The sequence below is a fragment of the Rhipicephalus microplus genome, chromosome X (assembly GCF_043290135.1).
Source record: "Rhipicephalus microplus isolate Deutch F79 chromosome X, USDA_Rmic, whole genome shotgun sequence".
NCBI classification, from domain to species: domain Eukaryota; kingdom Metazoa; phylum Arthropoda; class Arachnida; order Ixodida; family Ixodidae; genus Rhipicephalus; species Rhipicephalus microplus.
Window position 1 is genome coordinate 390,997,513 of NC_134710.1, and position 27,186 is coordinate 391,024,698.

General features: G+C 44.5%; 1 protein-coding gene across 6 annotated transcripts in view; it reads left to right on the plus strand.

Annotated features, from left to right (window-relative positions):
• LOC119161011 (solute carrier family 53 member 1) overlaps positions 1-27,186 on the plus strand; it is a 264,235-nt gene that overhangs the window by 30,741 nt on the left and 206,308 nt on the right. For all 6 annotated transcript variants that reach the window (XM_037413324.2, XM_037413322.2, XM_037413323.2 and 3 more), the window contains exons 5-6: positions 9,147-9,248; positions 19,637-19,717. In XM_037413324.2, coding sequence (XP_037269221.2) covers positions 9,147-9,248; positions 19,637-19,717 — 183 coding nt within the window. The remainder of the gene's footprint in view (positions 1-9,146; positions 9,249-19,636; positions 19,718-27,186) is intronic.

The following is a 27,186-nucleotide window of genomic DNA, read 5'->3' on the forward strand; positions in this document are numbered from 1 at the left end:
CGTAGACCAATTCTGCCGGGGTAAATCCAGTGGCTTCATGAGGTGCAGTCCTGAGCGCAAACATGGTTGCTGGCAAGCACACATCCCAGTCGACTTTGTGCTCGAAACAGAGTGCTCGAAGGACGCGTTTCATTACCGAGTGTAACTTTTCTACTGGGTTTGACTGGGGGTGATACACCGAGCTGTGGATTAATCGGATTCCACATTTCTCTAAGAAAGTTGTAGTCAGTGCACTCGTAAAAACGGTCCCTTGATCGGACTGTATTTCAGCGGGAAAACCAACGCGTGCGAAAATAGACAACAGCGCGTTTACCACTTCTACCGAGCTCAGTTCCTTTAAAGGCACTGCCTCAGGAAACTTGGTCGCGGGACAAATTACTGTTAAGACATGACGGTAACCGGATGTTGTTGTTGGAAGAGGCCCTACTGTGTCGATCACGAGTCGTCGAAAGGGCTCAGTGATCACTGGCACGAGCTTCATTGGGGCACGAACCTTATCCCCTGGTTTTCCTACACGCTGACAGGTGTCGCAGGTTCTGACAAAATTCTCTATTTCCCGGAAACAACCCGGCCAATAGTATTCCTGCAGCAGGCGATCCTTCATTTTTTTGACCCCCAAGTGACCCGACCATGAGCTACCGTGAGCTAAGTGTAAAAGATCACGGCGGTAACGTTCCGGTACCACTAACTGATCAAACTGCACCCGTCTGCGATCTAGATACTTACGATAAAGTATCCCGGCCCTGTTCTGATACATCACGTTTTTCTTTGAAATACCCTCATTAGTCTGACTCCTTATATTTTGAAGAGTGGGGTCTGCTCTTTGCTGTTCTATAAGGGACGATCGATCCACTCTCAGCAAAGTCTGCAGGCTACTAGATGCAGGAGTAATCATTTCCTCACACACACTTCCAGATTCAAGAGGGTCTTCCTCGTTTTCATCCGCGCCTTCATCGCTCACTTGATCAGTGCTTGTTGTGATCGTGTCTACCGTGTTCGTGGGCTCTCCATCTCCGGCTTTCTCGGTGATTCTCGAGGGAACATCGAGCGGTGCGGCTCTAGTTGCGAGTTCTCGCGCCTTTGAGCGAGTGAGCGCGCACACAACCCCATCCCCGTACGCTAGGTTCTTCTGTCCTAGTAACCAATCGGATCTGTTTGAAAACAAGTATGCATACTGCTTTGGCAAATAAGCAGATACTGCAGCCTCTGTGTGCAATGCGCCAAAGGGGCCCTCGATGCATACCTTAGCAATCGGAAGGCATACACTTGATGGCTCCGCTGCTTGTTTAATCTAAGCGCACTCTCCTGTGAAATGTTCAGCTTCAACATACGAGGGATGGACCACGTCCATTGTCGCTGCCGAATCCCGCAGCACGCGACACTCTTTTCCATTTACTATCAGCTCTCTAATATATGGCTCCAGCAGTCGCATGTTTTCACCCTCGCTGTCGACTGAGAAGCAAACAACTTTTGGACTCTTGCAGACGGCCGCAATGTGACCTGGCTTGTGGCATTTATAGCACACAAGTGGTCGCCTCTTTTCAAACGCACTGTTTTGGTGCTTTTCCTCAACCGTGGTCTCATTACTTACCTCCCGTTGCTTTTCGGGACCAGTGTTGCGCTCTCGATTCTCTTGGACTGAATGTCCCCTCCACCCAGTTGCCTTTTTGATTTGGCCCTCCCACTGGGGAATTTCTCTTCTATCAAGCGCGCGGCGCGAAACAAAATCCTCCGCTAGCTCCGCGGCCCTCGACACAGTGGTTACCTCCTCCCTGTCTTGCACCCAGAGCCTAACGTCTTGGGGCAAACGACGGTAAAACTGCTCGAGTCCGAAACACTCCACGATTTTCTCTTTATGCTCGAACGCCTTAGCCTCTTTGAGCCACTCCCTCATATTAGACATTAACTTTTATGCGAAATCAGCATACGACTCGTCTTTCTGCTTTACGGCGCTCCGGAACTTCTGCCTGAATGCTTCTGCTGACAATCTATATTTCTTTAGCAGGCTCGACTTAACTTGGTCGTAATCATCTGCTTCCTCTTTTGTCAAGCGGGCAATTACCTCGGCAGCCTCACAGGGTAGTAGGGTAAGCAAGCAGTGCGGCCGCATCGTTTTGGTAACACGCGCCTTCTCGCATGTGCGCTCGAAATTTACCAAGAACAGACCCATGTCCTCTCCGGAGCGGTAAGGTTGCATTAGGTCTTTCATCCTGAACGACTTCCGTTCTACTCCGCTAGATGCTTCGCTACCTTCACTACTACCTCGAGCCTTGAGCAGCTCGATTTCAAGGCGCTTCATCTCAAGATCCCTTTCTGCTGCTTCGCGTATGAGCCTCTCATTTCTCTCTTTCTCTTCAGCTTTACGCCTTTCATGTTCGTCATCAGCTCTAGACACTCTGAGAGCTCGTCGTCGTCTGCGTTAAGGTTCTCAATAGCCTCGATAATCTCTGGCTTTCTCATTTGTTCACGAACATCCAAACCCAAACTTTTAGCTAACTCTAGCAAAAGCGGTTTTTTCAGTGCCTTCAGATTCATGGTTGCTACAAGTGCTGCTAACTTCACTACTACTAGGACGCTACGTTCCCATGCACAGGTCAACGTAGAGTAGTTATCCAAATTTACCACCTTTCCTACAAAACTCTAGATAAAGCCTGGTAAAATCTCAGTGAAGAAAAGTCAAGCACTCGCCGCACTCTGCAGCCATGATCTCAGCGGAGACGATTCCGATGCTGGCCCGAGCTTGTTGCGACTTGGCGTGAGCAGAATCCCACCGCTGCCATCCAGTTGTTACGAGCCGCGTCGGTGGCCGCAGCGGACCCAGTAGGTAGCATGGAGCTGGGTGGTGGTCGTCATAAGTTGTTACGAGCCGCGTCGGTGGCCGCAGCGGACCCAGTAGGTAGCATGGAGCTGGGTGGTGGTCGTCATTCCGCAGGCCACGGGGACATTCAGAACTCACGAGAGCTGAGGCAGAGGGACAGGCGTAAAGGAAAACTTAGCAAGACGTTTATTTGCAACATGTTGGACAGTAACGTCCGAACGACGACTCTTCTCGCGACACTCTCCTGTTTTCTTCTGGCGGGCTGCTCCCGCTGCCTCGCCGTGCAGTTCCGAAGATATAGGCGGAATGTCTCTTCGGGGAACCAACCACTCATGGAGAGCACAACACAAGTGTCCCTTCACACACGTGGCAGATGCACGTGGCACACGCGCGGGGACTCGGAAGCGACCACGCAGGACAAATTCACGGAAGTCCCTCCTGTAGCACACAACCGGCCTTCCGCACATTCCAGAGGGGCCCGCCCGTAGCCACTGCCCCGCAGGCAAAGCGCACAGCCGAGACAAACAGAGCCGGTGCAGGTGACAACCCGCCCCCACACAGAATGTCCGAGATGACGGGAAGGCACGCTTGGGGGCATCCGGCCCAAGGACTTCGTTACTGCTTTGTAACAGTGCACTTGAACTGTTTTCTACAATTGAACTCCCTTATAAGAGACATGCATCAAGAGCCGGTGCAGGTGACAACCCGCCCCCACACAGAATGTCCGAGATGACGGGAAGGCACGCTTGGGGGCATCCGGCCCAAGGACTTCGTTACTGCTTTGTAACAGTGCACTTGAACTGTTTTCTACAATTGAACTCCCTTATAAGAGACATGCATCAAGATGCAATTCTTGTCTTTTATATGAGGAGTCTTTCACAGGTGATGCGCAAAGTGCCAACAATGCCACCTGCTGCCACAGGTCGGAAACATAGGTGGGCTTGGGCGAACAGTGTTGCCGCGAGCATATAGGCGAGTGCACAGAAGGATGGGTTTTTCATCCTGATTTAACGATTTTGTGTGCCTTCAGTGATCTCGAAAAACACAGTCGTCGACGTCCGATTTTCCGGACCCTCAGGGGACTGCAAAAACGTCCAGAAAACCAGGCAGTCCAGAAAAACTAATGCAAGCAAAAAACACCCTTTTTAATAGGTATTTTTAGCTGACAGAGAGGGTTGCGGCAGGAGTTCAGGGTTCTCATTTCAACTAGGAAAATGCATCATTTAGGTGGCTCTGAAAAGAGCTGAAAAAAAGAAAGAAAAGGGAAAAAAATCCGATGTGGCCGGCGGTACCGCATTTGTAAACCTTAGGCGCAAAAAGAAGTACACTCAAATCTCCATAATTGGAACTTGAAGACGCCCGATAATTTGTTCGAAATAAAAGAAGTTTGAATTAATGAAAGCTAAATCATCAGAGGCCTCACCATGCAGTGGGGCATGTGCATTGAGCTAACACACGAGGGGCAAGTTTCAGAAGACTTACATTTATTCACAAATTACAGGACATCCGTCATTAATTGAAGTAATTGGTGGTGCGCATCTGCACATGTTTGCCTTGCCGCGAGTCAATCAGTTTCGCACGCAATTTGCAAAGCATTTCAACTTCAGTTTCAGCATTCTCCTAGCAAGAGAAGTAACGCGCGGCTAAGTCCAGCGCCCACAATGCTTCAGTACCACTAGGCGGAGGGAGGGGCACCTCAGTTGCCTCGTTGCTGTCATCAGAATCCTCGCCACTGACGGCGGAAAGGTACTCAGATGTCACCACTTGGGGACACGCAGATTCAATTATTTCAGTATTAGTGACGACACCAGAAGTCTGAACACCGCTTTGTACCTGCACGTAACTTTGAAATGTCATGCCATCCAGTAGAACACAGCTGAAGTTGTCAGGAACGCAGACGAAATCGTTGGGAGAATTCTGCAGCACCACTTAATCACCATTAGCCACGGGTTCAACAAACCACACTTCCTAAAATAATTGGCATTGGTATCCAGCTTAATCGAGTTCCACGCATTAGTAAGGATGTGTGCTGCACCAGGGAGATCGATTGAATAGGTTTTCTTGCTGTTGAGACATAACAGCACCCTTTCAAGGATGTGTCGGCAGTACACAGTTTTTAAATTCTGGATCATGCTCATGTCCATGAGCTGGAGCAGTGCCGTCGTACTCTTGGGCAGGAAGGTCAAACGAATTGCACATAGGCCTTGAACATTGCAGTGCACGGTGCATTTGTCCACGAAAAGGAAGATCTTCGGCCTTTTACGGCCAGTTTTCTGTCCAGTAAACAGACCCATTCAGAAAAAATGTTCATGCTCATCTATGGCTTCTTATTTGCAATGTAATCAACGGGAAGGGTTTTCACACCTTTGAAGCAGCAAGGCTTAGTCGCTTTCCCAATTATGAGCTACCGGCAACACTCCGTGCCCATCGCGTTCGCGCACACTATCACCGTCAGCCTCTCCTTATTTTTCTTTCTGCCGGCACAATCGTCGCCCTGAAAAGCTATGGTTTTTGTAGCAATTTATAATAGAGCGCCGTCTGATCTGCGAAGACGTTGTCGAGCAAGTAGGCGCCAAGTAGTTCTTTCAGATGCCCAGAGAGCCATTCTTCGCATTTGGCTCTGTCAACATCCGCCTTCTCACCGCAAACAGTCTTCAATGTGAGCCTGTGGCGTTCCTTAAAGTGGGACAACCACCCATCGGTTGCCGAGAATTCTCCAAGAGCCATCTTAGTAGCGAACTCCCTCGCCTTGGTGGCTATATTATCAGCCCACTGAGTGAGAGGTTCTGGCTGCAAACCTGCTTAATCCACATCACGAGAGCGTCCTCCAGCTGGGGATGTGCTGATGTCTGCAGCCTCTTCCTAGATGGTTTAATTTGCTGCTTTTGATATCCAGTGATGATAGACTTTGTTCTTGATGTATGTTCACAGCATGCTCTTGGTGATGTTATACTTCTTGGCGATTTCCGTCTCGGAAAGAACTCTGTTGTCAAGTTCGCACAGAATTTCCTGCTCCATTTTAAGGTCCTTTGGTAGGCGACAAGTTCCCCGGCTCGCCATGACGCTTGCACAAGGAACGCACACCGCCTAGTCAACTAGTCGCACCTCGCATCAAAGACGACAACGACGACTGCGTCTCCGCTGCTACCCTCTGCGCCACAGCCGCAGCATGGCCAGCGCGTGATAAGAAAGGTTGAGTGTCTCTACGCGGAGAGAAGCAGACCGGCATTTGAGAGAGAGCCAACACTTCGCAACAGCTTTTTTTTCCCTCTCTCTCTCTTCGCGCGTGGCGTTGAAAGAAGGGTCTCTACATGGCAGGGACGGAAAATAAAGAAGCGAGGCACAGGCGCGTCGCAGATCGGCATTTGAGAGAGAGCAAACATTCTGCCACAGCCTTTTCTTTCCTTTATTTTTTCTTCTTCCCGCTCAGCATTGAGGTTTCGGAGGCGCTGCTGCAGGGGTTGCATGGTGCCGAGAGCATTTTCGAAGAGCGGTATGTTCGAATTAACCGTCGCAAGTGCTTGCACATTCAAATTACAGGGCATTTTCACCCATTGGAATACTCATAGCTCTGACGGGACCATAGCATCAGTTCTAATTAACCAGAAGTTTAAATTAAGCGTGTTCAAATTAATGAAATTCGACTGTAGTTTATTTTCATTTGCATGGCATTCCACTTGGCTGTGATATTGTCTGCCTCAATTTCAGTTCACGTCATACTGTCGCTGTACGCCGATAACTGTCAGTGCTCACGTCATCTCCCAACTCATTGGCTGTGTAGGCGCTGCCTCTTCGATATCGATGTCGGAGTCGTGGGAATCCTCTGTAACTTGACGAATTATTTCGTCATCGATCAACTTGGCTCACAGTTCTAGGTCCTTGTCAGTGTCGGCAAAGCCCTCAAGGATTATCCGGGCTAAAATCGAAACACCGGCAACATCCGCGGGTGGAAGTTTGTCGCACATGCTATCCACTCTGGGAGAGACCGCCGTCTCGGGATCCAGTGTGAAGCTTGCATGGTGAAAACAGTACCAGTGGGTCTGTTGCGTAACCGCCTTCCACGAGTCTGCAGGGGTGCCATTGCCCGACCAGAGTTCAAAAATGTAGCTTTTCCCGCTGTCGGAGCACAAGCAGCACAGCGCCATGAAGCTTCAGCTGGCAACAGATTGGCATGTGCTAGATTGCAGCATTTTTGGTTTTGAGGGTATGGCAGCCACGGTGCAGTGGGTTCAAGGGTCCGAAAACCACCAAAATGGTGGTGGCGGTAGTGACGTCGAGTCTGCAGTTAGCAATGAAAACTCCGAAAAATCGGATGGGGAAAGTCATAAACATCCGGAATTTCGAGATCTTTAATACATTGACTCTATAAAGAACTTGAAGGTGCCACAGATGCATCTGGGAAATCGGGCATGTCCAGAATTTAGGATTTCAAGGAATCGGACGTTGACTGTAACTACTGCATTTTTGGCTGCCCAAACACATACAAAAACTTGTCAGGAATACACTCCTACAATTTTCCGGTGCTGTTTCATGAGCAACAGCGACAGCAGTGGTGGATTGTGGCTGTTCGACGCAAAAAGGAAACAATCGCATTTTGTTTATGGCACTGTTCGAATAATTACTGTGTTTTTATTTCTCCATTTCGTGTCTTCTAAAATTGGATAAGGAAAGGATAGGCACTCTTCCGCTGACTGTTAACACTCAGGCTTCGCTGGCATTGCTGCGAAATGGCAACTCATTGCGTGCCTCAGCTGATAGCTATAACGAAAAGAGAAAGACTGCACACAAAAACAAAAAATAGATAAGAGGCAAATAAATATGTTTAGCCTACACGACAAGCATTGCCTGTGCATCATGGCAGGCTACGTCATAGCCGATATGTTAGCAGTTTTATAGCCTGGCGGGTCATTCGGTGTGGTTGTGTGCGTTGTTGTGAATTCACAGCACCGATAGCAGCTACTGACACGTCATAAGCTGCTATTTCGCAGCAACAATATCGAAGCGGGAGTGTCGGCAGCTAGCGAAAGTGCGGTGCTCTTTCCGCTTTGTTTCCCACAGTTGCTGCTGTGAATCGGCCAATGTAAGGTTCAAGGTTTTTCGCCATGCGCTCGCATGTTCAAGCTCATATTTCTGACGATAGTACCTGTGAAATCAATGAGCCAGTGCGGCAGAACTCCATCAAAATCTACTATATACGCACATGGCATGTAAACGAAGCTATTGTGTCAAGAAAAAACAATGGTTTGTGCCTCAACGCATGCAGGCACAAGTGATCGGGACGTTATGAAGAAAGGGAAGTACTTGCGATTGTAGCTCCATTTCATAGGGAAGTTTGTTCACGCTTGTCTGTAGCAAACACTTGACACATATAGTGACAATGTTGTCCCATAAAGCAATGACATCGGACACATGTCCACTATTATAAAGTGCGACTCCTCTGTGCGTACTATCAGAGGAAAGGTATTGGGACTTGCACAAGTGGCAAATCACACGCACTCACTTCTGCCACGCTTGCAGTAAGAGGAGGCATCTGCTGCGTGACCCATCTAGTGGTTCCAATGGCGGCCGCTACGTGGCTTTCGGTGGTACGCGTTGAGACGCTGCACATCGCGTATAAGCAGGGTACTATGTATGCATTTTTAGGGGCGAAGCTCCTTAGGGCGTGGGCTGTGCGTCCCCTGTAGCCTGTATGTAGCCACCTCTAGTTTAGTTCTTGCAGTGTTCACTAGATGGCGGTACCATCCCCTGTATGTAGCCACCTCTAGTTTAGTTCTTGCAGTGTTCACTAGATGGCGGTACCGTCTCCTGTATGTAGCCACCTCTCGTTTAGTTCTTGTAGTGTTTACTAGATGGTGGTACTTGTAGCTGATGATGAAAAGATGCAAGATGTTATAAACTAGAAAGCGGTACTTGTAGTTGATGAAAGACGCCAGATCTTATAAAATAGGAATGATGTCACATATGGCGCGTGTCATTGGTTGAAGGCAATCGTTCGATTTAGTGCGGCGACGTACGCTAGGGGGAGCGATGTAATAAAATCGAGTGGGCAAAATGTACAGAGGATTCATGGTTTACCAGGTTTACCTCCGGAGCTTCGCCCACTCATCATCATTCACTTCGTGGATATGGCGGAATTTTTTTCATCAAGCCATATTTTAATGTCGGCACACTGATGTCTCATTTACCGAATTGTTTGTTACATAAGTGTTTGTTGTAAAGGAGTTCAGCTATATAACTTACTAGCCTGTATTGCTGCTTTGATTTGCTGACCATGTTTTGTTGCAGAACTACTTACGACTATTTCGCTGTTCATCTTCTGTTACCGCAGCTTTTGGGGACAAACCTGGGTGCTCAGTGGCGCCAAAGCCACGTGGAAGCAGCACCTTTTTACACCAACAAAGACATCGACCGGCTCATCCAGGAGACGGAGGTGTGTGGCTGCTTGTTTTACTCTGTTCTTTTCTAAGGTATGAAGTCTGGTCAAGTTATAGAGGAAAGAGTGGCTAGGGGAAGTCCTAGCCAGTGCTGCTATGTAGGAAGTGTGGCAAAAGGGACATCTTTCACAAAGGATTACTGGGACTATTCCGTTGCATAGCGATCGGGCCTGAGAAGCTCTCATTGCTTGAGGCATCTGGAAAATAGCATGATTGTTAAAGGGAGATGTGAGTCGAAAAACGGAACTTTTTTCCAAAATACATATTTTCCGTTTTTCTTCTTTGACAAGTATATTTTTCTTTCATGACAAAAAAAAACTGAAGATTGCAATTAAACTCGAAGTAGGTCAAAATCACTTTCAGATAGCAGAAGTTGGCTACTAAAAGCTAATGGGAGCCCATTTTTCTAGAGTCTCCTGGAAATTGTCACCTTGCTGCTTGCCTTCGAATCAGCAGTTCACTAACTTCACATGCTCAATATAACTATGATTGCCAAGCTCTCATGATGGAAGAAATCGTTAAAAAAAAAAAAAAAAACGTACCTATTCCGCCTAGATGACCTTTCACTTGTGCCCTTAAAGTAAGTTTTTCTCGAAATCCATTTTTGGGCAACTACTTGAGTTTAGACATCGCATTTTTGCTGTTTCAGATTGCTCGATCGAGATAAAATTCTGCTGATCTATTCAGTAACATGTGAAAAGTGCAAGTAATTTTTTTAAAACTGGATATCACTTGTGTAATTATTGTGAGCCTAAAGTGAACAATTATTATGGGCTGAGCATTCTCACATTACAATTTTTATCGAATAAAATTATTTATATGCATTTTCTTGATAGTTATTTACAGTTAATTTAGAGCAATATGAGCCACAAATGGCTGAGAACCGTAGATGCTTAGTGGCATAAAAAGTTTGTCCAAAACACACATAGATACACTACTCAATTTCATGAATAAAACTAAAACTGTGCAACTTAACATAAAACTAGTTGCATAATTGAAATGTACATAAAAACCTGTATATACAATAAAAACTTCATTGTCCTGGGCAGCAGATGAATGCAATTTTTTTTTTCGAATCTCATCTCCCCTTAACTGACCTTTTCTCATAGCATTTTGTTTGCAATGCAAAATGTACCTACAGGGCAGTGTGGGAGCTTTAGAAGTTTCTTTTGAGTCTTGTAGCTATCATTGTTAGCAAGCTAGTGAGCACCACATGGGCTCTCTCATGCGAGGGTGCATGTGCTTTATTAAAACTGTTACTAAAGTTTCGTTGAAATACATTGACATGCATGAGCAGTGGTTTCGGTCGGTGGATTTTTGTTGTGAAAGATCTAAAGCTTTCGCCTTTTATGTGTGAACAGCTGCAGTTCTGTTAGAGTTGGACACCTAGCAACATTGTGCCACGTGTATCTGCTGTCACATGTGCACAAACAGCTGCGCTTGGGTGCATTCACAAACAGCTGCGCTTGGGTGCAGTTTAGTCGCGATAAATAAGTCAGTTGATTATCAGCAGTTTATGTCTGAAGACATAACAGCACCCATTTGCTGCTGGGAGATATTTGTAGAAGCCCCCGCAGGGGCGCCTGCGCAAGTAGGCATTTGGTGTGTAGCGACACCACGGACCCGAGCTAACGGGGGAGTTTCTACTCCTTCCCACGCCTAGCCGTGCGTGGCTTTGCCGTGTCCGGGGAAAAGGGGATCCTGGGGGTTGAGCTGACGCTGGGTGATTGGACCTTTAAGGCCCCCCGGCAGAGGCAACACACCCCTTTGGCCCTGGCTTCACGTAGATGGCACCCCCGGATTGACCCGCCCGGGGGGGAATCGGCAGTCGCCTTTTCCTGTCTCCCCCTCACATCTTCATCTTTTCTCTTACTTTAAATCTTTCCTGTCCTCTACTCTCTTCCGTTGACTTCCATGTTTCCTGGCGGCAAGGGTTAACCCTGTGTGGCTATCCTACCTTGGACACACCATATTCGGTTATAGTGGTGGTGTACAGCTGGCGTCTGCAGGGCCTGTGCTTACAGACCCTGCAGCGTCGCCTTGTAGGACTCCATGGTGGGTGGCTGGCGCCGCTGCCGAAAATAAACCTTTTCTTATGGCTAGTTCCTTCCCCCCTACTCCCTGATCGCCCTCAGAAATGAGGGCGCACCGATGAAGTATTCCAGTTTTTTGGTCACCAGAGAGTATCCTTTCCCAGATTCCACGTTATCCACGCTGACACACCCGGCAAACCAGTGAGAACAATTTCACCTTTTCTTGTTTCGAAGTCTTTGACAGAAATCTTTGGCCCAGGATATAAAGCATCGAGAATGGCAAGGGGTGACCTCCTGTTGGAGCTCCGCGACCAGAAAGAGTATGAAAAATTGTCTAATCTAGTGAGATTTGGAGATACCAAATTAATAGTAACCCCACACCGAACCATGAACACCACCCGTGGCGTTGTTTCAGATGATGACCTGTTAGGGCTTACGGAGGCTGAACTCCTGGAGGGTTTTAGCGAACAGAATGTCATCAACGTGAAACGAATTAGGATGAGGCGTGATGGCAAAGAAATCCAGACTAAGCACCTGATACTCGCCTTCAATTCAAGTGTACTGCCCAACTCCGTTGAGGCTGAGTATATCAGGCTTCAAGTGAGGCCATATATACCAAACCCTCTCCGATGTTTCAAATGCCAGCGGTTCGGCCACAGTTCACAGAACTGCCGAGGCCGCCTAACTTGCGTGAAATGCAGTGCTGAAGAACACACATCAGATGCCTGTGAAAACTCTCTTCACTGTGCGAACTGTAATGGGGAGCATGCCACGTACTCGCGGTCATGCCCATGCTGGAAAAAAAAAGAAAAGGAAATTGTGACTATTAAAGTAAAACAAAACATTTCATTTAGGGAGGCACGAAGGCAGGTGTCCTGCCTACCAGAAACCAGGTTTGCCGAAGTGGCGCGTCGGGGGGCAGCGCCACGATGGCCCCCTGCGCCTGTCTGGCACACGCGTAGTGAGCCAGTGGTGACGCCATCCGCCCCCTCGGCGGTTGCAGCCAGTGCTGCTCCGCCATCCAAGAAAGACCCACCAACCTCCGGGCTGGGGGCCGCAAAGGTCTCGTTTTTTGAGGCGAGGCCCTCAAAACAAATGCAGCGCTCGCAAGAGCTCGTGTCCAGCGCCTCGCAAGAGGCAATGGACACAACACCGAGTGTGAGGGCGCAGCCAGCGCCTAAGGATCGGCGGGACTCCGTCGACTGATCCAAAAAAGAAAAATCTCGTGTCGTGACCCCTGGAAAGGGTCCGTGAGCTAACTTTCCATCCTTGAGCACACAGCACAAAACACATCTAAAATGGATACACAGATCTTACAGTGGAATGTGAGAAGACTTCTCCATAACCTCGATCATATTAGAGAACTTCTTAATAAACATACTCCAAAGGTACTGTGTGTTCAGGAAACACATCTCAAGTCCACACAAACTTTCTAAAGCATTATGCCATCTTCCGCAAAGACCGTGACGACGCTGCCGCTTCGTCGGGCGGTGTCGCTATAATAGTTGATAAAGGTGTTGCCTGTAAGCAATTAAACCTCTGAACTTCTCTTGAGGCAGTTGCTGTCCGAGCAGTGCTGTTCGGGAAGCTACTAACAATTACCTCTATTTACATTCCCCCGTGCTATCAACTTTCAAAGACACAATTTCAAAGCTTCATTGATGAACTTCCTCCGCCATATATAGTCGTTGGTGATCTAAATGTACATAATCCCCTATGGGGCGACTCCCGTTTAGATGCGCGAGGACGCCTAATAGAACACTTTCTGTTTTCGTCAGGTGCATGTCTACTAAACAAAAAAGAACCAACGTATTATAGCACTACACACAACACATACTCTTCTATAGACCTGAGTATTGTCTCGAGTGCTATAATTCCATATCTGGAGTGGTTCGTTCTCAAGAACCCTTTTGGGAGTGACCACTTCCCGATTATGTTAAAGTTAACAAAAGAAGATACATGCTCGCCTGACTTTCCTCGCTGGAACACCAAGTCAGCCAACTGGGAACTGTTTCGAGAAATTACATTTTTAGACGGAGATGAGATTGCTGATTTTAATATAGCTGGTGCTGTAGCATACCTAACAGGTTTTATTATTGACGCTCCAGTGAAATGTATCAAGCAAACCAACGGAATGACCAATAAACGTCGCATCCCATGGTGGAACGACGATTGTCGGAAAGCGCGCAATAGACAAAATTAAGCTTGGAGACTACTCCGAAATTACCCAACGGCTGAAAACCTCAACAATTTCAAACAGGTTAAGTCCCAAGCCAGAAGAACGCATCGTCTTGCAAAGAAAGAAAGTTGGAATAGGTACATCTTCGGTATAAATTCTTACACCGACGAAAGGAAGGTTTGGAATAGGGTAAACAAGTTAATGGGTCGGGAGTCACACCCCCTACCTTTGGTAAGTAGCCGAGGGGAGAACCTGGAGGAGAAGGCGGACTGCCTAGGCGAACACTTTGAATATGTCTCAAGTGCATCGCACTACACAGAAACGTTCTCAAGATTCAAAGAACGCGAAGAGCGGCAACCCCTTAAATCTAAACATCAAACCATTGAGGCTTACAACTGCCCATTTTCATTAGCTGAGGTTAAGGCATCTCTTGCGTACTGCAACAACTCGGCGCCAGGTGGCGATCGTGTAACGTACGAAATGATCAAGTATCTTCACCTAGAAGCACTAAAAATACTCCTAACCCTCTTCAGTACCATTTGGGAAGCTGGATATATTCCATTGTCATGGAAAGAAGCGATAGTCATCCCGGTATTTAAACAAGGCAAAGACCCGTCCTTGGCCGCCAGCTACAGGCCAATAGCGTTAACAAGCTGTTTATGCAAACTATATGAGAAAATGTTAAACCGGTGCTTAACCCACTTCTTAGAAAGTAACAGTATACTAGACCCCCTTCAGTGTGGTCTCAGAGAGGGGAGGTCGACAATAGACCACCTTGTTCGCATAGAGACATACATCAGAGATGCATTTATTCATAGGCAGTTTGTACTTTCGGTATTCTTAGACCTGGAGAAAGCGTACGATACCACATGGCGATTCGGGATTCTACGCGATCTTGCTGCCATGGGCATCCATGGGAACATGCTAAACACAATTAAAAGTTATCTAACCGAACCTTTCACGTAAAAGTGGGAAATGCTCTCTCTAGATCATTTACCCAAGAGACTGGTGTTCCGCAAGGGGGCGTGCTTAGTTGCACACTCTTTTTTGTAAAAATGAACTCCCTGCAGTCAGTCATTCCAAGCGCGATGTTTTATTCTGTGTATGTTGATGATGTGCACATGAGTTTCAAATCATGCAATATGTCTATCTGCGAACGACAAGTGCAGCTTGGAATGAATAAATTCTCTAAATGGGCGGATGAGAATGGTTTTAAAATAAACACCCAGAAAAGTACTTGCGTACTCTTCTCCAACAAACGAGGGGTAATGCCACTACCAAATGTTGCGATCAAGGGAGACCAACACTCTGTGAGCAACGAGCATAAATTCATAGGAACCACTTTAGATTCTAAGCTCACGTTTATTCCCCATATTAAACATGTAAAAATGAAATGTCTGAAAGCGATGAACCTCCTAAAGCTCCTATCATGTACAACATGGGGTAGTGATCGGAAGTGTCTCGTGAACCTGTACAAAAGCCTTGTTTGGTCGCGCCTTGATTATGCCTCTATAATTTATCATTCCGCAACGCCAAGTGCTTTGAAAATCCTAGACCCCGTTCACCATCTGGGTATCCGACTGGCAACCGGTGCTTTCAGGACAAGTCCGATCCAGAGTCTTTATGTAGAGTCGAATCGGTGGTCACTTCACCTACAGCGATCCTATAGCAGTTTCACTTATTTTATAAAGGTACGTGCAAACATAAAGCATCCTTCTTATTCAGCTATAAACGATATGACCGCTGCCACCCTCTACCATAATCGACCCGCATCAAGAAAGCCGTTCTCCTTGCGTGTGAGAAGTTTAAGGGAGGAAATGGGTGTTCCGCTACTAGAACTTTGTCCTATGCCTGCAACAAAACATTTACCGCCGTGGCAGTGGCAGCTCATACATTGTGATACTTCCTTTGCCGAGATCACTAAACATGCACCAGAAGCACATATTAAAATGCATTTCCGAGAACTCCAGTCCAACTACTCATGCGTAGAGTTTTATACTGCCGCTTCTAAGTCGCATGCAGGGGTGGCTTATGCAGCCGTCGGACCATCCTTCTCGGAATCTGGTGTGCTGCACCCGGAAACAAGTATATTTACGGCTGAGGGTTATGCACTATCGTCGGCTGTGAAGCATATACGGAAATCAAACATACAAAAATCAATTATATTCACAGACTCGTTAAGCGTCGTAAATGCATTAAGATCCCTTTTCAGATTCAGAAATCCGGTAATAATTGAGCTGTATTCCGTTCTGTGTACAGCGTATATGTCCAACCAGCATGTTACTATTTGCTGGGTTCCTGGCCATAGAAGCATCGAGGGCAATGTGTTAGCTGACCAAATGGCCACGTCAATTATATTGCGCGCTATTAACCCCACAGCTACTGTCCCTGCAACAGATCTAAAACCCTTCCTACGTAAGAAACTGCGAAACCACTGGCAACGCTTGTGGGACACAGAAATAAATAATAAGCTTCACTTGATTAAGCCGCGGTTGGGTTACTGGCCCTCCGCTACAAGAACAGGGCGAACTGATGTCCTATTCTGTCGCCTCAGAACAGGCCACACTTATGGTACCCATAGCTTTCTGCTGACTGGCGATGAACCTCCTACTTGTGGTAGATGTGGTGAGAGGCTAACCGTCCTCCACGTCCTCCTGGAGTGTCCGGAAGCTGAAAGTGAGAGAAAGAAATATTTTGCTTTAGCATACCGCTATAATCTTCCTTTACATCCGATTATGTTTCTCGGTGAAGAACCGCTTTTCGATGCAAAATCAGTTTTAGCTTTTTAAAGGATGTAGTATTGAATGTTTTTAGCCCAACATTGAGTGTTTTTAGCCTAACAGGTTCATAGCGCATCCTCTGTTCAGAGGATGCCGCTGTGATAGCAGCTTTCAATGAGCCCAGGCCTCCATGCTCTTGTTTTAAGGGCTCTGTCGAGGCACTGGTGCTCCATGCCAAGTTTTTATTTCACATACATATCACTTTTAAACCATTTTATGTCTCCATAGCACACATCATTTGTCATTGCTATAATTTTACTATATATTTTTACGCACCTACAGCGACTGTTTTTTAGGCCCATTTACAGCCACGTCACATCTGTTTTATCTACACTGCACATCGCACAGTTCATTATCATCGCTCTGGCGCTCCTTGGCCACATCTGGCCCTTGCGCCAATAAACTCCACTAATCATCATATTTGTAGAAGCAACGAGCCACCATTTCAGCCCACCAAAGCAGCTGCTCATCCAGCTTCTGAAATGGACCGTCATAGCTTCTCTTCCTTTGTTGCTTTCCTCTGTGGCTCAGATGCATGATACTTGCACCACTAATGGGTGAAAAAATTAAAGCAGAAATTATCTTTCCAGTTGTTGGCTTTCTGAAACACTTCCCTCTAACTACGAAGAGCATAATGCTTCTTACTTAATTTTCACACACCACAAGCCTGAACTAGGGATAAAGCACATATTAATAAAACGAGTAACAGCATGGACAGCATGTCATGACAAAAACAGACTGAACGCTTACTTTAAACCAATGCTTCAGGTTGCATTGACTTTTTCCCAACCTGCAGTCATTGCTACATCGGCTAAACTGACCGATTTGTAAATTACTGCCTGGGAGACCATTGCGATTTAATGAAGGTTTCTTTTGGGCGCAACTTAGCCATATACTGTTAAATATGTGGCTGTCATGCATTATTTTATTGCAGAATACTAAATTGCTATGGCGACCAGCGAGTATGTGAAATGTATGAGGCTCCTTGCTTTGGGGGAAAAAAAACATACATCTGCGAGTCTGCTTTTGATAGTGCTCTCCAACAAGAAACTTGCATATCTTTCACATGGATCATGGGATTTTTTTTTTTCAATCGCTTTTGCAGACTTTTTAATGCAGATACCTTGTCATGTGTTTTCATTTTTTTTATTAAAATTTTTTTGTCCCTCATAGCTTTTCATGCTCCTGTGCATATTTATTTATTCATACTGTCGATGCCATCCGGCATCTTTACAGGAAGGGCATATTGAATTGTTACAATATGACAATACAAATATCAAATATTCAATTATACATAAAAAAATATTGGCGGTTAACAAAGGCAGACGAGAAGACATAATAGTACATCATAATAATAGTACATCCTAATATGTAAAAAAAGGGGTGATCAAAGAGGTGTATAATGGCAAAACTGAAGTAAAAAATACATTTATGTAAAAATGGTGTAAATAAACGAAGTAACAGTATGTAGGATAGACGAAATTATGCGTACAGTGTAACAGCAAAAAAAAGTGAACAAAGAGGCATACAAAGGGAAAACAGGAGCAAAAAACGCACTGATGTAAAAAAAAGTTATACAGAAGTAAGGATGATACAGGAGGCTCATAACTGGGCAGCATGTAGCTGATCTTCAAGCAATGTTAAAAGGAAGATAACATCGCGCTTGTTGTTACGCTAGGATCCAGCCTGTTTCATTCACGTGTCATTAAAGGAAAAAATGAATATTTATGCTTTGAACATATAAATTGCTTTGTGCGCGCTGAAGCATTGGTTCTAAGCCTGTGCTTAGTCTGTCTTTTTTTTTGTCTCATTGTTTGTACTGTTAGTTGTTTTCTTCAGACATGTACTAGCCAGCCCAACTAAGCACTTTAGTACTTATAAAGCAATGGAATACAAGAATTATGGGGTGTTGTACAAGAAGCACCAAGTGTAACCTACATGCAACCTACATTTAGACGGATGTTTTTCATTCGCTGCCATAGCAATGAGAGGCACTGGCTCACATTCCCAATGCTGCATGTTATGCAAGTGCACAAATACTTTCAAAGATGGATAAAAAAGCAACTTTCACCGTAGCTTGTATGGTAGAGCCGTAGCTTGTATGGTAGCTTGTATGGTAGCTTGTATGGTAGAGTATTGGTAGAGTAGAGTATTCACCGTAGCTTGTATGGTAGCTTGTATGGTAGAGTATTGTACAGTTTAGTACAATATCGTGGAGCGCGGTGAGTGTGGAAGATGTGCACCTGCAACAAGTTCTTTTGTAGTTTGGTACTTTCACTTAGTGACTATATCATTTTTTTTAAATACTGTAGATAATTTTTCTTATAGTTCACCTGTTGAAATTATGCGAGCTTTCCTAAAAGCTGCCCATGATTGAACCGTCCTGTGGGGCCACCATTGTTGGCTTTTGTAAGTTAAAGTGGAAGCTTTTTAGAAAGTTGTTTTACAAGCATTTTGATTATGTCATATGGCACTTCTTTAGGCTGGGCAGCCTTGTGGAGTTCTCGCTCACAATATAAATTTTGCCTCTTTCAGTTCAAAAGTTGCTTGTTATAGATTCTGTCAGTGTTGTCTTAGCTGCCACACAGTTTCCCAGAGCTGTCCAGGTCCCACCTTGTAGGTGTTGCGTGTTGCTTCACAAAGGGAGATGGGGACATCAGTCACTATTGCAGTAAATTAACGTTCAGCATTTCTAGTAAATTCACTGTCATGAGTGAAAGGTTGCCTCACTATAATCTGGCAGCTGCCGTCTGTAGTGCACACTCTAATAAAAGAGCGAGTAGAAAGGGTGTCTTTTTGTCCCACAACAATAATCGTCATCTATATTACGTTCCATCCTTGCTCTATCGCCCCGCGCCCGGTACATTCCGGTCACTATCGACATGCCCATTATCAGGGTTACATTGCATTCTCGATAGGAAAGTAACCAGTGCCAAGTTTTCAAGAAAGGAAGCGCACGCAAGCCTGATGACGATTATTGTTGTGGGCCAAAAAGACACCCTTTTTACTCGATATTTTTTTAAAGTGCACGCAAAGCACTCTGCAATGCTCCTGTTTTCCTGGGAGTTCACTGGGGGAATTAGATGCTGCATAGTGGTTGACCACAATTTCGGCATACTTTCCATAATTATCTACGGTACTTCCCTGGCTGTCGCCATCGTGTGGCATTAGCACGCTGTCCATGAGCAGAACTCAGGCTGAAAATGACTTGCTATGTTAATTACTGAACAGTTTTTGTATTGCAGCCTGTTATTTCTACAACCAGAGGGGGGTCGTACAAGGGAAGGGAGGTGCACTTTTGATCACTGCTGTAAGATTTCTTGTACGTTCATCCCACTGTTTTGTCTGACCCTGTAAGCTAAAGATATCTTTACTGGTGCTCTTTGTTGCAGAGCTTGGTGACCTCCATGCTGGAAGGAGGTGACCGACAGAAAGCCATGAAGCGGTTACGTGTGCCTCCACTTGGTGATCAGGTGAGGAGGCTGGCTGACAGCGAGTTTACAAACGCGAGCGGATAGACCTCCCCCCCCTCCCCACAATGCACAGCGCCAGGCACCTTTACGAAGCTCTCGGAAGCTGTGCGCTCATTTGTTTGTCCGTGATGTAGTCGGCGAACATGCCATCGCCCATGACGATGCTGCAGGCAAAACTAAGTAAGCGCGCTGTGTTCGCTGAGGCAATCTTGACCGTGAAAAACTCCTTCCGAATATTTTGAAAATGCGAAGAAATTTCGAGTGTACCGCAAAACTGTGAGCATGCCTCTATCGACGCTGCACTTCACTGCCGTCGGCAGTGTTGGTTCGTTTTCAACGACTACAAGAGAGCCAAGAAGTGTACAGTCGTATTCAGTGAAGATTAAGAAGACATCGAGATGCCGGTCTTGGTAAGTTCTTTTTTTCTTTGCAATTCTGAACAGAGCCATAAAATGCTTGTTTTTGAGACTGTCGGTGCAGTCAAGTTCGCAAACGATGCTCGGGCAGGCGCAACTTCAGTTACTACGCTACCCAGCGAGAGCACGACTATTGCTGCTGTTGCACAGTGCCTTTAGTGCGCATAGACTTCAGTGAAAAAAATTAAACAACAAAAATAAATTTAAACCCACAGATTAAAGTGTTTGTGGAAAGCTATAAAATAGTAAAAAAGTACTCGCGCATTTATTGAGGCTTCACTGCAATACCAATTCGAAGGTGCCGTTGAGGTCAGCGTACCGGCAGTCTTTAAATGTCCCTGCTGGCTTGCCATTTTGACAAAAGAGAATGGCCCTCTGTGACTCGCTGCTGAGTTTCGCTATTCTTTCATCATTAGCACCAAGTCCCAAACCTCAATTCTTGGTACAGCTGTATTCTGTTTTTTGTCGAAGTTTTTTTCACTCTCTTTCTATACTTAGCTTCACCCTCTTTAGTTCCTCTGTCAGGCTGATCATCACTTCAACTCACAGTCATGTTGGCTGGTAAATATATTGCTTTGCAGGAGCATTGAAAAGTCTATTCATGAATGTTTATTTCTTTTTTTTTCTTTCCCCACTCCTGTAATGGCCTGATTTAGGCTGCAGTATGTAAAAATACACAAGTGGTGTGCACCCCTGGGATGCTTTTTAGGGCTGTGCATGTTGAGCTACATTATTTAAAGGCAGCTCTTCAATCTTTCCAGGAAGTCTGGACACATGCCTAATTACTGATTTTTGTCTCAATTAGCTTGCTTCACTAGCTCATTAACTTCGGAATGGCATGGAGCAGTAAACCTGAGTGAAATTTGCTGTTGGTTTGCCATTTATTCGGTTGATGACTCTGTAGATCTGGTTCACTGTCTCTCACTGATGCTGACTTTTTGTCTAACATCTTTTAGTTTAGAAGGAGATCAGACTGTTGGTATGCCTTTTTCTGCGTTTGCTGCCACCATCCTTTTAGAAGCCATAACCTTTCGATTTTTTAAATAATATATTTCAAAGTTTATGTGAATGACCTTTAACAGTGCAGAAAAGTATTTTGATTGTACCATTTGTTGAGTCGGCTGCCTAAGCTTTACCTTTATAATCTGGCCCTCGTGGTATGATTGTACTTATCTTGTGTATTCTTTTATGCCGAATTATGTGAACTGCTTGGTTAGCTTCATGTACGTCCACGGGATGCTGTCATGACCACTCAAATGACAATGGTTATCATAAAGATAGAATTTTTTATAATTAGTGTAGGTGGCACTGCGATCAATCCTGCTTGTGTCAGTTTTAGAGCTTCACTTTCTTCTCAAAGCTTGACAGCATGTACTGTTTTACACATCAGCTAGTGCGATCTCCAATATGGATTCTGCACCACCACCTTTCATTGAAGCTTCTGGGTGCTGTTAGTATGGTCGGTGATTTTTTCTCTGTTGTCATGCCATTCACTTCCCCTTCGTTAAACGTGTAGCTGGGGTAACCAACCACACAAAGTTAGCAACTACTTGGCAGTCTTTCATCTCACTATTAGAGTATTGTGATTCATCTATATTAGCTTGAATGGTAGAGCAGGCTAGTAGACTACTATTAAGTATAGGATCACATCACATAATTTTTCAACAATTCAAACCTCCCTATGCTCCTATTCCTTAAGTTCAGTCATTGATTTAGCTGCTTGTGCAGCTGTCGGTTCTTGTACTCGATTTTATGCCATCTCTGTGACTGGCTCTATAATATTTATACACCTAAAAGTGCAGACTTTTTCGCATGCAGCTGTCCTAAAACACAAGTAAAATGTCCAGGTCGCTGAAATCGGAATTTAAAACCATTTTGTTCTCTCCTCCCCCATTTACAGGCTGGCCCCCGAAGCAATGTAGATGAGTGACCAGAGCTGGAATGCCGCCGGTTACTGCTGCTCGACTCGGTGTGGACAAGTACTGCAATGAGGACAGCATCTGCCTTTGTGGACATTTTTTGGAGGCGTTTAGTACACATAATTTTTCATTCTGCTCGACAAGAAACTGTTGTGCAACATAACCTTTGCTAACATTTGAAAATGTAAAATGAACCCATGAATTGCCAAAGCAAACCTCCTCCTATGGAGACTTCATATTTACTTTGAATAAAAAAGTGAGTGATTCTTAAGAGAGAGAAAGGAAGAGAAAAGTGAGCCCCGTTATTGTCTGCTTCAGTGAGCGACACCGCCACAGTAGCTCACAAGGGATGGGGGTGAGGAGAAAAAAAATTGCAAGTACAGTTTGTAGTGCTCGATGTTTTCGCTTTCACTTATCCTGAAACAAGCAAAATCGGTCCTGTTGAGTCACAGTTACACCACAGTACTGTCTGTCATCAGAAGTGAAAGCAAAGACGAACCCACCTCAAATTTTCGAATGCTTGCTGTACATTCCACTGTGAAATGGCCTTAATTTCTAGCACATTTATAATCCTTGAATTGAAATGCTTTTTATTGGAATAAAGACAACGCAACTTGTGATATAAATTCCAGTAGTAATGGTAATAAAACAATGTTCAGTAATTATACATGGCTACGAAAAAAAAAATGGCAGCAGAATCTTAAACAAAAGGGACTTCAATTAATGATACACCAGACAACTCAAATCTACATGAGTGATATATAAAAATAACTCGTCCAGTAATAGCTCTAAATGTAAGGGAATACCAATATATAAATACAGATTTGTAATGATTGTGAAATGAAATGACGAAGTTTTTTAAGTGTTGAATGACAAATATTTAGTGTATAGTGGTATTGAAGTCCAAAAATGTGCGGCAGCGAATATGGTTGTGTGTTTGCCGTAGTTAGTGCATGTATATGGTAGTAAAAAATTGTTGTCAGAGACGAACCTGGCGAGATTAGCATTTACCAATTGAAATTTTTGCAAGACATTGGCTGTTATGGAACCATTAAGACACTTAAATACAAAAATTTCTAGTTTATATTTGAACAACTTACACAGTGTTGGTACACTATATGGCTGAAAAAGTGGGGACACACTGGTGAATAGAGTACTGAATGTTAGGATGCGAACGGCTTGGTTTTGGAGACGTTGAAGTGGGAGGATATAAGATGGATAGGTGTTCGCCCATGACGTGATGCAGTCCGTAATATGACTATCGATAAAGGCACAGTATAAGCAAAGTTGAAGGATGGTCGTGCTTTAATTAATGTTCTGATACCAGGAGCTATCCTCTGTCTTATAAGTGAAATATGATGATGGTACTTTAGATGAGCATATAGGACTACTCCCAAGAATGTGAACAAAGTGGCTCAAATATATCTGTGGCTGTTGATGGTAATAGTAGGGGTAGGCGAAAGAGCGTTATGATTACAATGGAAGACAATTAACTGTGTTTTATTTGAGTTAATTGTTAAACTAGTAGCTGTGCACCAGTTCTTTAACAGTAATGATGTTCAAGGACTTAAGCTGTGCAGTTATAAGTCCTTTTTATATCTCATTGTTAAGGAACCACTAGCCGGCCATTGTGAGCAGCACGTCATTGCTTCATTTTGGCATTTGTTTTGAAACCTTCACCGTTACACCATGCTAGACAGCTAAGGATGCAAGCTGCTGTAACGATCAATGGCTTTGTCACATACCGTATTTACTCGCATAATCCTTGCACTTTTTTTGCCAGAAAACTGATGCAAAGTTGGGGGGTGCGAGAATTGCGCAGGGAAAACTTTCCACGAAAACGCAGAGAGCGAACAAAAAAACGAAGTGGCCGCAAATCGGGATTCTCACACCAGCAACTTACAGCAAGCTTTAAGAAGTACTAATTAGAGCTTACCTCAACAATAAAAGCAGAGGTTCAACACAAGGCAAGATTTATTTGAGACACAAAAAGTGGAAGCAAATAGCCGAGAATTAGAATACCATACGCGAAGCTTGTGGGCGTTGTGGGCGTAGCGGTAGCGGTCGGCGCTCAACAGGAGCCCTCAAAAGGAAAGCGTAGGACGTCAGTATTGGTCTAATGGCTATTTAACAGAAATCGTCCGCAGTTTTCTTTTGAAGAAACAAAGTTTACCATCAATCCCAGTTTTAGGCACACAGTAGGCCCAACGCGTCTTGGTGGCTTTCAGCTGCTGTCACCATTAGCGAACACAAAACGCGTAGGCTCCGAAGGGCCTACCGGCGGCCCTGTTGCCGTTGTTTAGTGCATGATCTATCACTTGCAACTTGAAGCAGCCGTGTGGCTTCAGTATTGCCCATAACGTGCCAAGATTACCGACACAACATACAAAACACGCCGCAATGCGCACTGGCCACTTCAGCATGGCTTGGATTGAATCTCCGTGCAATAGTACGCTTGATGCTTAAGAGATAGCGCCAGATAGCGCGCGCTATCATCATCAGTGGCTGGAACGAGCAGACGACATTATTGCGGGAGTTTTCGGGGATGCGATAATTACCCGAGGGAAAAAAATCGGATTTTTCTTGGGCGATGTGGGGGGTGCGAGAATTATGCGAGTGCGAGGATTATGCGAGTAAATACCGTAGTCTTCATTAACAGTGGCACTTGTATACTACTCTGCTTTACTAAATAGATTCAAATAAAAACAAAAAAAATTTGTTAGTGTTTTATTTCATAATTTTGCAGTTGTATATCTGCACATTTGTAGAAATGAAATTTCAACTTTCTGTATTTATAGATGTAAACATCTCTTGGAGAGACAGGAAAACTAATATTGTCATGTGGTCATGATGTTGAAGACTGCAGTACTTGGCGGGATTGAGACCAAATTTTTTATTTCGGCGAACCTTTGCCTGAAGAACGGAAAGTCAAACTACAAGCAATAGATAGTCTGCCCCGATAGCAATAAACAGTGTGTCGGCCATCAATAATCTGACAAGCAGTACAGTGCATCTGCTTTTATACAAGTGCTATTAAAAACTCCGGGGTCATTGCTGGTGGCTGCGTAAGTATTAGACTATTCGCATCCTGCCCACAAACTTAACAGTGTGATCTGAAGTTATTGCGGAGCTTCAAACACTGCTGCGCCCCCTGTGCCGAGTGTTGCTTAAAGCCATTGTGAGTGAAACCTAACTTGTATCTAAATAAAACACACGTGGCAATATGCATGTACTTCATTATGAGGCTTGTCATTTATATGCTAAATTTATCCCAAGTAAAAAGATATTTTTGTCCCCAAAGGCCAAAAGACATCTGAATGTGGTGTGTTGTGCTGCATGTGTTATTGCCATGACAAATATATGTGGCAATTCACATAGCTGAACTAGCCATATATGTGGACTTCACATTCCCCAAGCATTTCACAATGGCAAGTAATTTTTTCATTTTCAGCACATCTTGTGACAGCCTTAATTAATCATATCATGTGTAGAATTCTCTGGCAAAAACAATTAACATATTGCAGAGTAAGAGTAAAGAAGATGTGCCATAAACTGATCCTTCTTACTAATGGACGACAAAATTCAGAGCAATTTTCACCAAATACACTAATGTTTTTACTCCCATTTCATGTCACGAATTGGCGTGACCTGCAGCCAGGTACGTTTCCTTTTTTTCCATTTACATACCTTGAGCCATGTGCAAGGGTGTGTTTTATCAGGGATGGGATATAGCACAAAAAAAAAGCACTCCTGATGTTTACAGGTGCGCAATGACATTCACACAAAGAGATGGTGGGTCATTGGTGGTGACATTACTAGGGGCATGCAAATATTTGAATAATGAATGAAATAGCATTCACTAGTTGAATTGAACGGTACATTAACGAAATGCCGAATATTTTAAAAATTATAGGCCCCTATGGAACAACCCTGAAGCAGCGAGACATGGGATCAGTTGAAGGTTTATTTTCTTCTTGTAATTCCTGAATAACCACAATAAATGCAGCCCAAGTATTTGCAACACTATTGATGCTATAACCATTACCAGATAAAGCATTTTTGCTGCGAGCAGCACTTTTACTCTGTTTTTACTATGGTGGAGCTGGATCACATTATTCATTTCCTATCTTGATTATTGAAGTTAGCGACTATGGCTGCTCTCAGCTTCACGAATAAAAACACATGCAAGTCTTTTGTTCATGTAAATCGTTTTTACAAATACAGCTTTCAAAACTTGATTTTTTCATGCTGTCTGTGCCAGGGTATATGTTGTGATAATTTTGCCTGTTCCAATAAATCTTTAGCTGAATGCATGGTGTTTGGTTCAAAATTGTTTAGATTTTATGCTGCAGTTTAACTTAAAAGCTGGGAACGGAGTTTCAACTTGAATAATGTAGTTGTGGTATTTCGACATACAGTTGAAAAGTATTTCGACATACAGTTGAAAAGTATTTAGAAGGCTCTGGTCGCTGATGTATACAAGCTTATCACAGTTTTCATAATTGTAGTATTTTTTGGTGACAGTTCATGAATACTTATTTCAAATAAACTGTTTTTGAGTTTTAGGATTATTTTTAAAAAGGTTTCCTTAATATTTGAAAACTACCAGAAGAGTATTAAGTTCGTATTCAATGTGGCTATACCGCTATTGTATTCGTATTGAATTCGCTTCTTAAATTCACTACTCGCAAACCCTTTGCTTGTGCTGTCAATGCTTCACCGCTCTACAGGCATACATTGCAGTGAAGTAAGCAAAAAAATGCCGATTAGAGGCTGGTTTTTCATATGCATGACATTCTGTAGATTTCGAAGTGTATTTGGCCTAGAGGGAATATACTGTCACCCGCGTCCATCTCTTAATAGCACGGCCTCTCGCTCCTTATGTGAACGGAATTGCTTCGCGTGTTTATAGAGTGACACTACGAAGATATTCGTTTGCAAGTCTATCGAGGCGCTGCTACAGATATTCGTGCTTCTCATTTTGTATCACTATCATAAATCAGCAGTGGTGGCATTCACTACGAGTAGCCAAAGATATGCCAGAGTGAGTGCAAGCTGAGCTTATATTGTGTGGCCGATCGAGTGATGTGCGTGACGTAGGCACGCAAGTGCTCCGACACCGGCTCTTTGAGCT